This window comes from Mustela erminea, chromosome 19, assembly GCF_009829155.1.
Source record: "Mustela erminea isolate mMusErm1 chromosome 19, mMusErm1.Pri, whole genome shotgun sequence".
Classification (NCBI taxonomy): Eukaryota; Metazoa; Chordata; class Mammalia; order Carnivora; family Mustelidae; genus Mustela; species Mustela erminea.
In genome coordinates this window covers 57,576,495-57,590,920 of record NC_045632.1, presented here as the reverse complement: position 1 = coordinate 57,590,920, position 14,426 = coordinate 57,576,495, and the positions used below count along the sequence as shown (strand labels likewise).

Here is a 14,426-nt window from a genome sequence, read left to right as displayed (position 1 = left end):
TCTGCTGGGTCAGAACACGGGCACCCTTGTCTTCCTGAGAGTCTTACCACGTGACCTTAGGAGTCGCGCCCGAAGCCTCTGCATTCCCACGTGGGGAGTGACTAAGCTAACAGTGGTAACAGCCTTTTTTTTTTCCTTCATTCTTGCTGATCTCACGGGTGAAAGGTGCTATCTCGGAGAAGTTTCGTTTCGTTTCCGCAGGAGAGGTTTGCCGTCTTATTGACGTGCGGTGCACGGGCAGAGCAGGGTCCCAGGCTGTCGGGGAGCCGCTCCCCGTGCCCTTGCACACACCCGCCAGTGTTCTCGCGGAGAAACAGACCCCCACCCCCACCAGCACTGGTGGCTTTCTCCTGCCTCTGTCCTTTCCCTGCCCCTGACCTCTGGGTGTGTCACCTCTTTTGTTGAGCAGGTGCCCGAGCCCTCCGACCCTCCTCTGAAGTCACTGGGGAGACCCAGGGTGGAGGCAGGAACTTGTCCCGAGCCTCCGTTTCTGCACAGTGAGGGCTGGGACACCCTGGGACAGAGCTGAGTGCACTTCCTGTCTGTCACCCTCGCACGTCATTTGTCACCAGATTTTTATAGCCGGCATGGTGCTGCCTCTGGGGTGACAGGGCGTGTGACCAGGGAGCTGGCCCAGAAGCCCACGGAAGGAGGCAGCCAGGCCTCCCTGGAGGATTCCCTGGGGGAAACCACAGCCTCAGCTGTCCTTGGTGGCTCTTGCGTCCCCAATGCCAAACGCCACTTGGCCCAGAGCTTTTGATCTGCTCTGCTGTGTGGCCGCCCATCCGTGGGCCCTGCCCTGCGTCAGCTTCCCGCAGCTGGGCACATCCCGGTCCTCGGGGCTCACGGCGTTGCTCAGGATGGCCCTGCCCACCTGCTGCCTCTGGCACCAGCTCAAAACTCCTTCCCGGGGCCCCTGGTGGCAGTGGTAACAGTCCCAGGCCCACTGAGTGCTGCTCTGGGCCAGGCTTCCCCAGACACCTTCCACTTAAGCTCACACAACCTTAGCAGGGCCCTGCGGGTTACAGGTCACTCTCCAGGGTGAAAGTTCTTGATCCTAGTAAGGGATCAGTCACCCTGTCTGTGAGTTTGCAAACAGAGGCTCAGAGAGGGTAAGAAAGTTGCTCAGCCCACACAGCTGGCGGAAGGCAGAGTAGGGCCACTAGGGCCCTGTGACTCTTGGCCGTCCTCAGCCGGGTCGGTGACTCCTTCCCTGCTGCAAGGGACAAAGGAAACCAGCAGCTCTCCGGGGCCTGCTCAGAAAGGCCGAGGTATCGGGGTGATTAGTAACAGCTATGACCGTGGTTCTCGACTTCTTAACGGGGGGAAAAGGTGTTTTGCTCCCCACCCCCACCCCATTACCTAGAGTTGTCAGATTTCCGGGGGGGTGGGAAGAAAACAAAAAAACTGGATGCCTAGTTACATTTGAACTTAAAGTAAACAAGGAGTAACTGTGTAGTGTAAGTATGTCCCAAATGTTGCACGGAACTTCTACTAAAAAATTACTTGGTTTTTTGGGTTTTTTTTTTTTTTTTTTTTGGTTCTTTAATTTGTATTTCATCTGGTAACTCCAACCCCCAGGAGCCCTGGCCGCCTCTGGAGACATTCTTCGGTGTCACCGCCAGAGGGCGCTACAGCCTCTAGTGGTCAGGGACCAGGCGTGGGGACCTCGGAGCCGCACTCAGCAGCATCTCCCACAGGCCAGGCGCTGCTGTGCCTACTTTCTGTGACCTGGGGCCTCCCTGCACGCTCAGCCCCCTGGCCGAGTCCCACAAAGCCTCCCAGAGAGGCTGGGGTCCGGAGCCGGGGCCAGGAGCGCACCAGGGTCCTCCCTGGTGCTCGGCAGCACGGCTGCGCAGGTGGGCAGGTGGGCTGCAGGGGGCACAGAAGGGGGGGGCTTCACCCTTCCTTTTTTCTTTTTAAGATTTTATTTATTTATTTGACAGAGATCACAAGCAGGCAGAGAGAGAGAGAGGAAGCAGGCTCCCTGCTGAGCAGAGAGCCCGATGCGGGGCTCGATCCCAGACCCTGAGATCATGACCTGAGCCGAAGGCAGAGGCCTTAACCCACTGAGCCACCAGGCGCCCCGGCCTTCGCCCCTCCCTGTCGCACCCCTCCCTCTCTCCGGCTCCTCCTCCCGGGCTCTTGCTCCAGCGGCTCATCCCTGACGCAAGCTGGGGCTTTTTCCTTAATTAAAAAGAGATTTAAAATATCCACTGCTGGCTCCACTGGGCCCAGGCTGCCTCCAAAAGGTAAAACCGTCCTCACCGCCCTGGCCTGGTCCATAATAATGCAAGGCTTTCTGCTTAATTGGAATGAAAAAAAAAAAAAAAAAAAAAGATTAAGTGCATCTGAAACCCTTGGAGGCAGTTGTCGGCGTGTTTTTTGAAAGACCTACACTGAATCCGACATCTGGTCATCTCGAGGAGTTAGTGCTGGCCCCAGCGCACCCTGTTCCCACCCCAGGGCCTTTGTGCCTGCTGCAGCTGACCCAAGTGCCCTGGCCTTCCCTCTGTGTCTCCTGCCGCCCTCCGACTGGCCCCGCCGGGAGTCCTTTGCGGACTCCCACCTCCTGACCCTATCCTGCTGCTCCTTCCCATCATCTGCTTCTTACTGCTGACCCAGGCTCTGGAAAGTGTTTGCTGGCTGTCCCTGGGAAGGCAGGCTCCATGTCCATTCCCACGTGACCCTGGGCACGGCCTGACTCCTCTGCACCTCAGTGTGCCTCTCTGGAAGATGGGCTTCTTGTGCTGTCGGCCTCACTGGGAGGAGCACCTGGTGACTCCCCTCGATGAGCCTCACACACTCCCAACAGTGGCTTGGGCTTGAAACACCAGGGCCCTCTCTCTTTTTTTCCAGCCGATGCTGAGATCTTTGGGTCCTCGCTTCCACACTGGGGGCCCTGGAGGGTGGAGGAAGGCACGATTTGGGGGGGGAGGAGCGGAGAAACATGCTGAGACTTTCCTCCTCTGCGGCGTCCCCAGCACCTGCAGCGACGCCGGGGACATAGCGGGCACTCGCTCACCCCCTGCCGACTGAGCGCCTCCCCGGGCCCGGCTCTGTGCCGCAAGGGAAGGGCGAGTTGGGTGAGAAGGCCGGGGCCAAGCGAGGCGGGGTCCCAGCCCACTGGCAGTGCTGAAAGTCAGGGTCCAGAGTCCCCGGAGCCTGGGGCTGGTCTGATCCAACCAGGAAAATGGGTCTCCGAGGGTTAAGTTGGGACCGGGAACATTTTGGGGGAGCTGCCCTCCCCCCAGCTGTCCCACAGCAAGGGTGAGACCAGGTTCCTGACCTGAGCTCAGGGGGCTAGGAGTAAGAGCCGCTGGGCGGCACCCAGTAGGTGCTCAATATTGGCTCAATCTGAGGAGGTGCTAAGGCCAGAATCTCGCGCTATTAATAACCACATCCGCTTTCAGAGCACACTCTGCAGGGCCAGCACACGCCCATAGGACTTGCACCTCCCAACCCCCCACACCCCCACACACCCCCAACCTCCAGCGAGGGTGTGGACTTCAGCGCGTCTTAGTCCCCCACAGCGGCCCTGGAGGTGGGGACAATGACTTACCTTGTTTGGCCGGGGAAGAAACAAGGTCCAAAGGGGGTTCCCTGCCGGCTGTGTTGAAGCCTCGGTGTATGTTCCGGTGTCCACCACACTGTGAGCCCAACAGAGCCACTGTGTGTGTGTGACGGCGCCTTTGGGGAGATGGACACAGCCCCGGGGACATGGTCCCAGGCCATCTCCAAGCCGGGCACCAGTCAGCATGCCATTCTCCAAAAAAGCAGCAGGGGGCGCCCTTGAGCCACGCAGCCTGCCCAGGGCCACAGGTGTCGGTGGTGGTCCGGGAGGGCCTGGGGGCAGCTGGGAGCCGCAAGGGGGAACCGAGGCATCCTGGGCATAGGCCTGGCTCTGGGCTTCTGAAGGATGAGAAGGGGTTGCGGATGCCAGGAGGGGCAGGGCGAGAGCTCAGGCCTGGAACCGGGCCCCGCCCTGCCAGCACCTTCTTTCTCTGAGCCTCGTCTCGAGGGTCCTGGGCCCCGGACCCACCCCACGGGGTGGTGTGAGGAAGCGGCGCGGTCCCCAACCCCGGGCTCCCCCAGGCGCCGGCCAGCGGCTCACCCTTGGCCGTGTCTCCCACGCTCGGCAGCCACATGCCCCACGCCTGGTACTTCCTGCCTGCAAAACTGGTGTAACCCCTTTTGCAGCCAGAAGACAGGCTCAGAGTCGTGCCCTGTGTTCCCACAGTCACCCTAGCTCGCGGGTCCCCTGCCCCTGCTGGTAGAGTCACTTGGGTACTTTTATAAAAATCCGTGGCAGCCCCAGGGGGGGCCCGGGTGGCTCAGTCAGTTAGGCATCCAACCCTTAATCTCAGCTCCTGTCTTGAGCTCAGGGTCATAAGTTCAATCCCCAAGTGGGACCTGGAACCCTTAAAAAAAAAAAAAGTGAACCGAGGCGCTCTGGGGGTGGGTCCTCCCCTGGTCATTTTCATACTTCCCACGTGATTCCCAGTGGGCAGCCAAGCTGGGAAGCCCCTCCCCTCGAGCCGGGAAAGGGGCAGAGCCAGGTCTCCGAGGAAGTCTGTCTGGCCTTGCTGCACAGCATCTCCCCACTTCTTTCTTTCTTTCTTTTTTTTTAATATATTTATTTATTTATTTATTTGACAGAGAGAGAGCGATCACAAGTAGGCAGAGAGGCAGGCAGAGGGAGAGGGAGAAGCAGGGTCCTCCCTGAGCAGAGAGCCCAATGCAGCCCGATCCCAGAACCCCGAGATCATGACCTGAGCCAAAGGCAGAGGCTTTAACCCACGGAGCCCCCCAGGCGCCCCCAGCATCTCCCCATTTCACCCGCAGGGAAGGCCGGTCCTGGAGGCCAGGGTTTTGGCAGATGGGCCTGCTCGCGACCGGGGACCAAGAGCAGAGCGTGCCCCAGAGCAGGGCCCAGTCCAAGTCAGGGGACCTCCACCTGCTGGAAAGCCTCCCTGTGGCATCCCGAAATGTTTCAGTACTTCTGGGGCACTGGACTCTGCTCCCCATCCCCTGCTTCCTTAGGGCCTGGCCCCCTGGAATCCCAGCCAAGCCCACCCCTTCAGGAAATGGGTTTTTAATGGCGTGAGGCGGGCCCATAATTAACAAGTAACAATTCTGGCCTTAGCACAAATGAGCTCCTTGTCTGGGGCAGGGTTGGCATTTGGTTTTAATCCCCAAAGTAGGCTTTATCTCCTGAGAGCTTTTTCCCTCTTGCTAGAGGCGGGGCAGCCCCCCCCCCCCCGGAGTGGGGGTGGATTTAAGACTCGCGGGAGTCCTGCTCTCCTTTCCGCCCTCCTCCCAACCCCCCCCACCCCCCCACCCCACCACCCCCACCACCCCCCCCACCCCCCCACCACCCCCACCACCCCCCACCCACCCCCCCCACCCCCCCGGGCCTTGAGCATCTCTCCAGGGCCCACTGAGTGACCTGATGCTTCATGAGTAAGAATGTGGGCTTTGTCGCCAAGCTCCCAGAACCTGTTAAAATGCAAATGTGGGGCCCAGGGAGGAGTGTGGCTCTTCCCCATTAGCATTTTATTTTAGAATTTGGGAATATTCGAAGAGGAAGTGGCCTTGGAGAGGGAGCAGGGAGGCTCCCCCGCGTTAGAGATAACAATAATCAGAGCCTCCTTTTGTGGCCAGCACTCCATGCGACGCTCTTTATGGATGATTATAGAGAAAGCTAATAGGGATTGAGCACCCTCTAGGCCCCTGGCTCGCTAGGCAAGTGCTTGACGTGAACTCATTCATTTCCTCAAGCCCAGCACCCCCATCTGAGGTAGGGACTGTCACTGACAACAGCAGCCGGGGCTCAGATTTTGTTCTTATCTTTGGCGTTAAGCAGGCTCAGGCTTTTCGCGTTCTGTTACTGCCTGTTAGAACCTCGGGCATGGCTGTTCCAGATCCACACTCCTGACTTCCGAGGGACCACTGGCGGCCCACAGCCCTTGGGCCCGCTGCTTGTTTTTGTCAATAAAGTTTTATTGGGCGGGGGGCCTGGGTGGCTCCACTGGTTTCAGCATCGCCCTCTTGGTATCAGCTCCGGTCTTGATCTCAGGGCGGTGAGTTCCAGCCCCATGTTGAGTCCCTGGAGTCTACTTTAAAAAGAGAAAGGAAGAAAGGAAGGAAAAGAAAAGGTTTTATTGGAGCCCGGCCCCTTGTTCATTGGCCTACTGTCAGTGGCAGATGTCCTGTGACGATGGCCGCGTGAAGCAGCAGGAGACTGCAGAGCCCCCAAAATGGAAAATTCTTCCTGCCTGGCTCTTTCCAGGCAGTTTTCTGGCTCCGTTGTGTAGCACCGTGGTTACGAGAAGCGCCAGCGGTCAGGGTCAGACAGACTGTTCAGGGTCTGCCCAGCTGTTCAACTGAGGGCAGGTTCTTCTTCCGTCTGGTCCTCAGTCTCCACATCCATGAGGTGGGTCTGGTTAGACTTCTCAGCTCAGTGGGAGCCGTGAAGACCGACGGAGAAAGCCCCCGTCACGCGCCTCGCCTGCGGCGAGTGGTCCGTAAGTGCGGCCCTGACAGGTGATAACCAGACGGCCTCCTCCAGCTCGTTTTCCTGGGCCTCACATTCTGGCCGGTCCTTCTTTCCATCAGGTTGGCGACCGCCTCCGTGGGTGCTCCCGAGGGGCTTGGAATCTGGTGGGGAAGACACGGCCTCTTCTTGCAGAACTGACCAGCCTGGCTGTTTCAGGGTAGCACCACCCCAGGGAGGAAGTAGGATCGGGGTTCAGGACGGGGAGGAGGCTGGGGCGGAGGCTGGGGCGTTGCCCGGGAGAGCCGGTCCAGGCTTGACTTTGGTGTGAGTGAAGAAGGAAGCCGTGCAGGGAGACGGAGGCTGAGTTCCCTGGAAGCGAGCAGGCGCCCGCCAGGCGCCGCGTCGTCCTCTCCCGGCCCACAGACGTGGGTCCGGCCGCCCCGTTTTCTCAGTGAAAACAGGAAGTCAGAGGGAACACAGTTCGGAGAACAGCCTCACTCCTGACAGCAGCTGCAGGCTCAGGGCTTCCATGATTCCCTAGAAAGACGCATAGAACTCACTGGAAGTTCTTGTACTCGTGGTGATGATTTATTACAGGGAAGGGACACAGATTCCAATCGGCCAGTCTGAGGAAGTGTGTAGGGCAGAGTCCAGCCAAGCTCCGGACAGAGCTCTTGTGCTCTCCACAGAGCCCCGGATGTGTGATGCTCTTGGTGTAGACGTGCCACACACACACACACACACACATACACACACACACACACACAGTGTGCCAACCAGGGAAGATCGCCTGAGCCTCAGTGTTCAGAGTTTTTACTGGGGGTTCTGGGCTGAACTTTGCCCCCCCAAATTCATATGTCGAAGTCCTAGCCCCCAGGACCCTAGCATGTGACCTTATTTGGAAATGGGGTTCCTGCCGACGTGACGGGTTAACAAGAGGACATCCTAGGTGAGGTAATAATCCGGCATGGATTATTATGGATTATAATCCATGACCCAATATGCCGGTGTCCTTAGGAAAAGGGGACATTTGGACAGACTCACACGCAGGGAGAAGCTGTGTGAAGACGAAGGCAGAATTCAGGAGATATGTCTGTAAGCCAAAGGACACCAGACTTTGTCCACGAACCACCAAGAGCAGGGGGAGAGGCATGGGGCCCGATCTCGCTCACGACCTCAGAAGGAGCCAGCTCTGGAGGCCCCGTGCTCTTGATGTCTGGCCTCCAGACTGGGGGAGAGTGAGTCCTGTGGTTGGATCCCCACAATCTGTGGTCCTCTGTCCCAGCAGCCCAAAGGCACAAACACATTGGGACTTGATTACAAAGGCACGGTTGACTGCCCATGAGACATGTCTGTCTCCAGTCCCTCTGGGTGTCACTCCGAGTCCGCGTGGCTGGACTGTCCAGTGTAATGAGGGCCCAGACCAGGGGCTCGGCGGTGGCCTCCTAGAAGGCGAGCACGAGGCTCCTGACCACACAGAGGCCCGGGGAGGGGACGTGGCACCCGCAGCGAGCAGCTGGCCTGAATTAGAGCCAGTGGGCTCACCACTGTGCCTGCTGCTGCTGCTGGCGGCTTTTCCGAGCGCACAGCCCGGGTTACGCTGCAGATGGGCCAAGAAATTGGCCTGATTCCATTGCTTTAGGTCACCTAATGGTCATGCTTTTGTAGCTTCGAACAGGCCGTCTTTGACAGTCCAGGCATGAGGTGCCCATCAGAGGAGCACCCCTTAGGGGACCAGGGTCACCCTGAGAAGCACCCCGTGGTTTTCCCACAGCACCGCGGGTACGGCCTTCCCACTGTGCACCTGCTGTCTCTTCCTCCTCCTGTGGTCGGGGCGAACTCTGTGGCCTGCATCAGCTTCCAATTCCGTGTGACAAATTACCCTCAAACTCAGTGGCTTGAACATGGATTATCTCCGTGTCTGTGGCTTGGGAATTCAGGAGCGACTGCGCCGGGAGCCTCTGACACAGGGCCTCTTGTGGGGCGACATTTAAGCGGTCAGCCAGAGCTGCTGTGTCGTCCGAATGCGTGGCAGGGCTGGAGGACCCCGTGTCCTGGTGGCTCCCTCACAGGGCTGCTGGCAGAAAGCCTCGGTCCCTCATCACACACCCCCATGCCCAGCTGCTTGCTGGCCCCGCAGCATGGTGGCCGGCTTCCCCCAGAGCCAGACGGCAAGGAGGAAGCATCAGTCTTTTGTGACCTTGTCTTGGAAGTCCCACGCCATGCTTTCCGTCAGATGCTGTGCGCAGGAATCCGTGCTGAAACCATCTACACGGGAGGGGAGGCAAATCAGACACCACTTCTAGGAGACAAGCTGGAGAACCACGACCCCTCCCCCAGGGGCCATCAAGGAACAGCAGGAATGACAGTCACCCCTTTCCCCAGCTCCTGCTGGGACAGGGACCCAGATACCTGAGCGAATGTCATCCCAGTCCGGGGCTCTTTGGGGTGAAGAACAAAGAGGTGTGGGGGCTGGAGGCGGGGATTTAACACCCAGCTCGGCAGTGCCCGAAGGTGTCTCTCATTCCCAGTTGACAGCCCACCGCTTGCCCTCTCCCAGGCACTGTGTGGGCCCAAGGGAGACCGAGGAGTGAGGCACTGGCCGCCCTCTGCAAAGGGAAGCAGAACTAAGAACTGATGCTTTGGTACAGTGTGATCAGAGCTGGAGGAAGGCGGATGAGTGGATCAGGGTGGACGGACAAAGGAGGGAGGGATGGCATTTGCCGGGACAGCTTCCCCGAGGGAGAGCCCATTTTGCTGGGCTTTGCAGGCTAAGTAGGAGCCCGTTGCCCTGGCAAAGGAAGAAAGAGCATTCCAGGCAGAGAGAGTAGCACGAGCAAAGGCCCGAAGGCGTGGGGAACCCAGGGTTTTGGGAAACTGAGCAGTTTGGGGAGTGCGGGAAATGGCAAGGAATGAAACTGCAGGTAGTTTGGGCCAGATTGTGAAGGCTGGCGTGATTCATGATCAGCCTTTCCCAAAATGTACTTCATAACTCATGGTTCTGTGAGGTGGTAACAGGCATTCCTTCCAAAACAGACCCCGAGGTGACTTCAGTTCAGGAAGCCCAGGGTTAAGCTCTATGAAAGCGGCTTCCCTGTTGCAGGACTTCTCAGAGCCTTTAATTTCTAACCTGCATGAGAATCTCTAAGACAAGGATAGACTAGATGGGATCCAGTCAACACTCAGGTATGTGGTATTCCCAAACTTGTGTGATCGTGGAACCCCCTTCCCGAGGGAGTCTCAGGAGGCCAGCGTTCTGGGGAACACACTTTGGGAGCCACCGCTTATAGCTGGGTGGTCAGGAGGAAGTGAGGGTCCCACAGGTATGTGGGAGGGTCAGGTTTGCGGTTTCCTGTGGAGAGACTGGTTAGGGGCCTGGGAAGGAGAGCAGAGATGCTGAGGGACGGCACCGCGGGCTTGTCCCGGGCTCGGATGGCTCGGGGGTGGGAGGGGGACGTGGAGAAGGGAGGCCTTGCGGCGGACACTCTGCTCTCTAGCGTGCCGTGTTCCCCTGACTCAGGGAGGAATGGAGCGAGGCGTGTGGTGCGGGTCAGCGGGTGCCTTTCTGTCAGCTGGAGGTCTGCAACGGGGCGTGGCGGGCCCCCTGAACCTCTCCCCGGCAGCCCCAGGACCACAGAGTCACCAACGGGGTGGAAATGGGCAGATTCCCGGGAAAGCACCGCTGGCCCAGACTGACACAGGAGGACACAGAACACCTGACCTGCCCCCCATTGCGGTCAGAGACGTGGGGGAGGGGTCCTGGGGGGCAGGCTCGCCTTGAGAGCCCTGTTCTGGGCGCCCGCCACTCTGGGGCCACGTTAGTGAACAAAGCAGGTGAAACTCAGTGCCCTGCCCGAACGAGGCCGGCGTGGACAGGTCATCCTGTGGCCCCGCGCCTCGGCGACCCCTTGTGTGCAAAGCGGGGGCCGGCAGACCGCCCGGTCCTTCACGAGGAGCGGCACTGAGGGAGGGAGGCAGGCCGCCCGCCCCGCCAGTCCCCAGCGCCCGCTGACGCTTGTCTCCCTGTCGTGTGTGTGTACGTGTGTGTCCCACGGCCCGCCCCCTCAGGCTTTAAAATGTGTGGCAGCAGCGGCGGGAGCAGCCATGACGAGGCCCCCGTCCTGAGCGACAAGCACCTGGACGTACCCAACATCATCATCACGCCCCCGACCCCCACGGGCATGATGCTGCCGCGGGACTCCGGGCAGACAGGTGAGGCCGCCGGGCCGCCGCTGCCCAGCGTGTCTGGGGGGCCTGGCCGGGGACAGCTCGCGGGGACCCCCCCTCTTCGTGCTGGGGGTGTCTGAGCTCACGTCCCCACCTGCCAGGGCCAGTTAAAAATTTATGCTCGGATCTGCATCCGCTGCCCCAAGGGCCCCTCGCATGCGCCAGCCCCGGCAAGACGCGGCCTATCAAGTAATTCGCGTGACAGCCCCGGCCAGCAGCTGGGGCGCCTGTTGGATGGGGCCGGGCGGGCCCAGCAGGGTAATGGATGGAGGTGCCTTCCCTGGCCAGCGGAGGACGGGGGCTTCGTCTTGCCGGCCACAGCAGCTCAGCTGGACAGGGCAGGCTCGGAAACACACCATGTCCAGGCCCAGCTGCTCCCCGGGCTTCGAGATGCTGCTGGCTGCGGGGAGTGGGCAGGAGACAGACCGGTTCCCAGAGAGGGGTGCAGCCCCGGGGCCCCGACCTGGGGACACTGTGGACACTGTTGGAGCCAGTGGGGTGACTTGTTTGTTCATTAGAGAGATTGATGGGGCCATGCCTGTGCTCGGTGTCGGGGCTGCCGCTGGGAGGAGTGAAAAGTACTGATGTTAGCCGTGGGTGATTTCTCATTGAGTTCTCAGGGTAACTCCAGGCCAGGTTCCCGTTTTACAAGCGGGCCAAGTGAGGTTCAGAGAGGTCAAGACACTCGCTCTAGAGAGCTGGTCAGTGGCAGGGTTGGGAGTCAGGGCCGGCCGTGTGATCTGTGGCGTCCTCCTGGTGCCCTCCAGGTGGATAGCGTCCGTCCACCACCAGCCAGGGGTAGGGTAGACTCTTCCTAAGTCCAGAGCTGCCTTACCAGGGCAGGCGATCGGGGGAAAGCCACTGGACCCCCTCGGGGCTGGGCCTTTCTCACCGTGGGTCACCTTCCTGTGTCACCTTCCCAAGTGCCAGGTACCAGGCTGAAGGCTTCTCACAATGTTTGTTCTCCTGCCAACACTGAGGGCTGTGAGTAACGCCCTCAGATGGGAACCCTGAGGTCCAGAGAGGGACAGTGACTCACCCAGGGGCACACAGCAAGGTGGGAGAGAGCTGGTCTCTTGTTCCCGTGTCAGCTAGAGAGCTCTGTGCAGACAGCAGAGACTCAGGCCCTTTGCTCTGCCATCAGGCTCCCTGTCCTGCCAGCCTTGGTGTCCCCATGTGTAAAATGGGGTCATAACTACCTTCCTTGCCCCCAGGGCCAAGGTGATTGTGGGGAGACTTAGGGTTACTTTACTAGGTCAGAGTCCCTGAGCTCAGAGAAATTCCGAAACCCCAGGAGGCCCCTGTGAGTGCAAGTAGCTCCTGGGCTGGGTCAGCGCAGAGAGCCTGCAGGGCCGTACCCTCCAGTCCTACCTGGCCGGGCCCCGTCCCTCTGCCTTTTCCCTTTCAGAGAACGGAGGCATGGGATAAAGGGCGCAGACCTCGGCGTCAGAAGCCCTCACTTCGATCCCTGCTCTGTGGCTTAGCACCTAGTGACACTGAGCAAGAGGTACTACGTCCCTGAGGCTCGATTTTCCCATCTGTAAAATGGTGCCTCTGACAGGTTGGGAGGACCGGGGACGGGACAGGTAGGGTCTGACGTCATGCCCTGCACAGAGGCTGTGCTGTTCATGTTGTCACCCATGGCATTTAGGGTGGGCGGAGACCACCAGACCTGGGTGACACCTTATCCAGCGCTCCTGGCTCCAAGGGGCTGTCAGAGACCTGGGCCTCCCCAGGCTGAGGGTTTGGGCCTCCCTACCAGGCTTGGAGCAGGTCTCCCCACCCACCACCGGGCCTCAACTTCCCATCTCTAGGACAGGGGCCTGGAGGTGCAGACCTCGGGTGCAGCCCCGGCCTTGAAGGCACCTCCTTCCCAGGAGATGCTGAGCCAGGGATGGGGCCCAGGGGTACAAGCCGAGGAATCTCAGCCAGCGCCGCGGGCGAGCTCTGCGTTGGGTGCGGGCTGAGGGAGTCACGGGGTCGGCACCCTTACCTGCCTGTATGTGGGGGGGAGCGCGAGGTGGTGGACAAAGCGGGGAGCCCAGAGGCTCTGGCCCTAGAGCTCTGCAGGGAAGGGAGCCGGAGGCGGTGGGTGCCCACCCAGATGCTGATTCCTCCTTTTCCTCCTAGTGTGGCTGGAGGAGACGGGGTCGTGCCCAGAGGATGGAGAGATAGACCCCGAGGCCTGAGGAGGAGGCACAGGTCCCCACGCCCCGCTCCAGCCGCCCCAATCCACATGTCCCTGGGGCCGTGGCTGCCTGGGACAGATGCGCCGAGCCCGCCGGACACTGGACGGGAGAACGAGGGATTCAGGAGCCCGACCGGTTGCGGTTGCGAGGTGGCAAATAGAACAGAAGATCCGCTGGCCCCAGGGCCATGTTTCCCAGGCCCCGCTGAGCGGACCAGACCCCTCACGCCGTGCGGTCATGGCAGCAGCTGCCGGGGGCGTGGGGAGAGGCTTTCTTCTGGACAGAGTCCCCTCCCTGAGCCCTGGGCCACCCCGACCGGTGCGCACAAGGCCAACACACACAAGAACTTGCAGAGCGGCCGCTCCGTTTTTTACACGTTGTTTCACAGACTTCCAAGCAGTACAGAAGGTGATTCGTAATTCCTTTTTTGCGTTACAAATAAAGGTCTTCTGTCACCATCAGTGAACCCCACTTGTTGGGCCCGGCAGCGGCGATGGAGTGCACACAGGTACAGAGGTGAAGAGAGTCGCTTCCTGCAGAGGGAGGGGTGGGGCTGGCCGTGGGGCGGGCATCGGAGAGTCGTGCCCCCCCACCCCTGCTCCCGATTCACACATGGCCACAGGAGCCTGTGGGCCGAGGCATGGCCCGGACGGAGTCCCAGCTCTGTCCTCGCCAGCTGTGGGATCCTGGTCATGATCCATCTCTAGGACGGGGAGGCAGGGGGTCTGGGTTCGGTTTTGTCAAGAACATGAAATCGGTGCCCCGTCCCCCTTCTAGACTGTTCTGACAGTGGCCCCTGTGTCTGGCTTCCCTCAGAGGTTGTGTGGCCCCTGCTGAGTTGTCCCTTTCCTGAAGCAGCAGATCCTAGAGCAAAGGCTTGTGGGGAAAGACTTGATCTGGAAGGTGATCCGGGGCCACACAGGGAGCGGGGAGGGACCTGCGGTTCAGGAGGGACCCCAAGTCCACTCCTGGGTTCAGGAATTCACCAGAGGGACTCAGGACTCAGGACTCAGAAAAGCCACTCGGGCTGCTGTATTTATGGTTTCCTACAGCAAAAGAATGTAGATGACAATCCTCAAAGGGCAGAGACGACAAGGGTAGGGCCCAGGAGAGAGCACACAGGGACGTCTCGCAGGCAGCGTTTGACTTTCCAGCCTCCGGGATGACGCACGCTCGGGGCCGCGCCAGCCTTCGAGCTGGGGCGGGGGTGGGGGGTGGGGGGGTGGAGATGGTCCGTGGTTTTCCCTGGGGGTTGGCCACGTAGACACGGCTGGCTGCCCACACGGTGACCTCAGTCCCCAGCCCCTCTGTAAATCACACCGTCAGCCTGTTCTGTGAGGCGGAGGCTCCAGGTAAACAAAGATAGTCTTATCAGGCAGGACATTCCTAGAGCCTTGAGGTCACCTAGCAGGAGCCCAGAGCAAAGGCCAAAACTCTCTGGGGGGTCTGCTCACTCCCTCTCCCCCAGTGCCTCCCCCCCTCGCCCCTCCCCCAGGGCTTGCTCCCTCTAA

At 60.2% G+C, this 14,426-nt stretch overlaps 1 protein-coding gene across 3 annotated transcripts in view; it reads left to right on the top strand.

Annotated features, from left to right (window-relative positions):
- C19H16orf74 (chromosome 19 C16orf74 homolog) overlaps positions 1-13,376 on the top strand; it is a 29,994-nt gene extending 16,618 nt beyond the window's left edge. For 2 of the 3 annotated variants that reach the window (XM_032325406.1, XM_032325405.1), the window contains 2 exons: positions 10,568-10,711; positions 12,857-13,376. In XM_032325406.1, coding sequence (XP_032181297.1) covers positions 10,568-10,711; positions 12,857-12,915 — 203 coding nt within the window. In that variant the 3' untranslated portion in view covers positions 12,916-13,376. Of the gene's footprint in view, positions 1-6,480; positions 6,619-10,567; positions 10,712-12,856 lie in introns of those variants that run through there. The other variant, XM_032325407.1, reaches the window with a different exon arrangement.
- Positions 13,377-14,426: the final 1,050 nt, after the last annotated feature.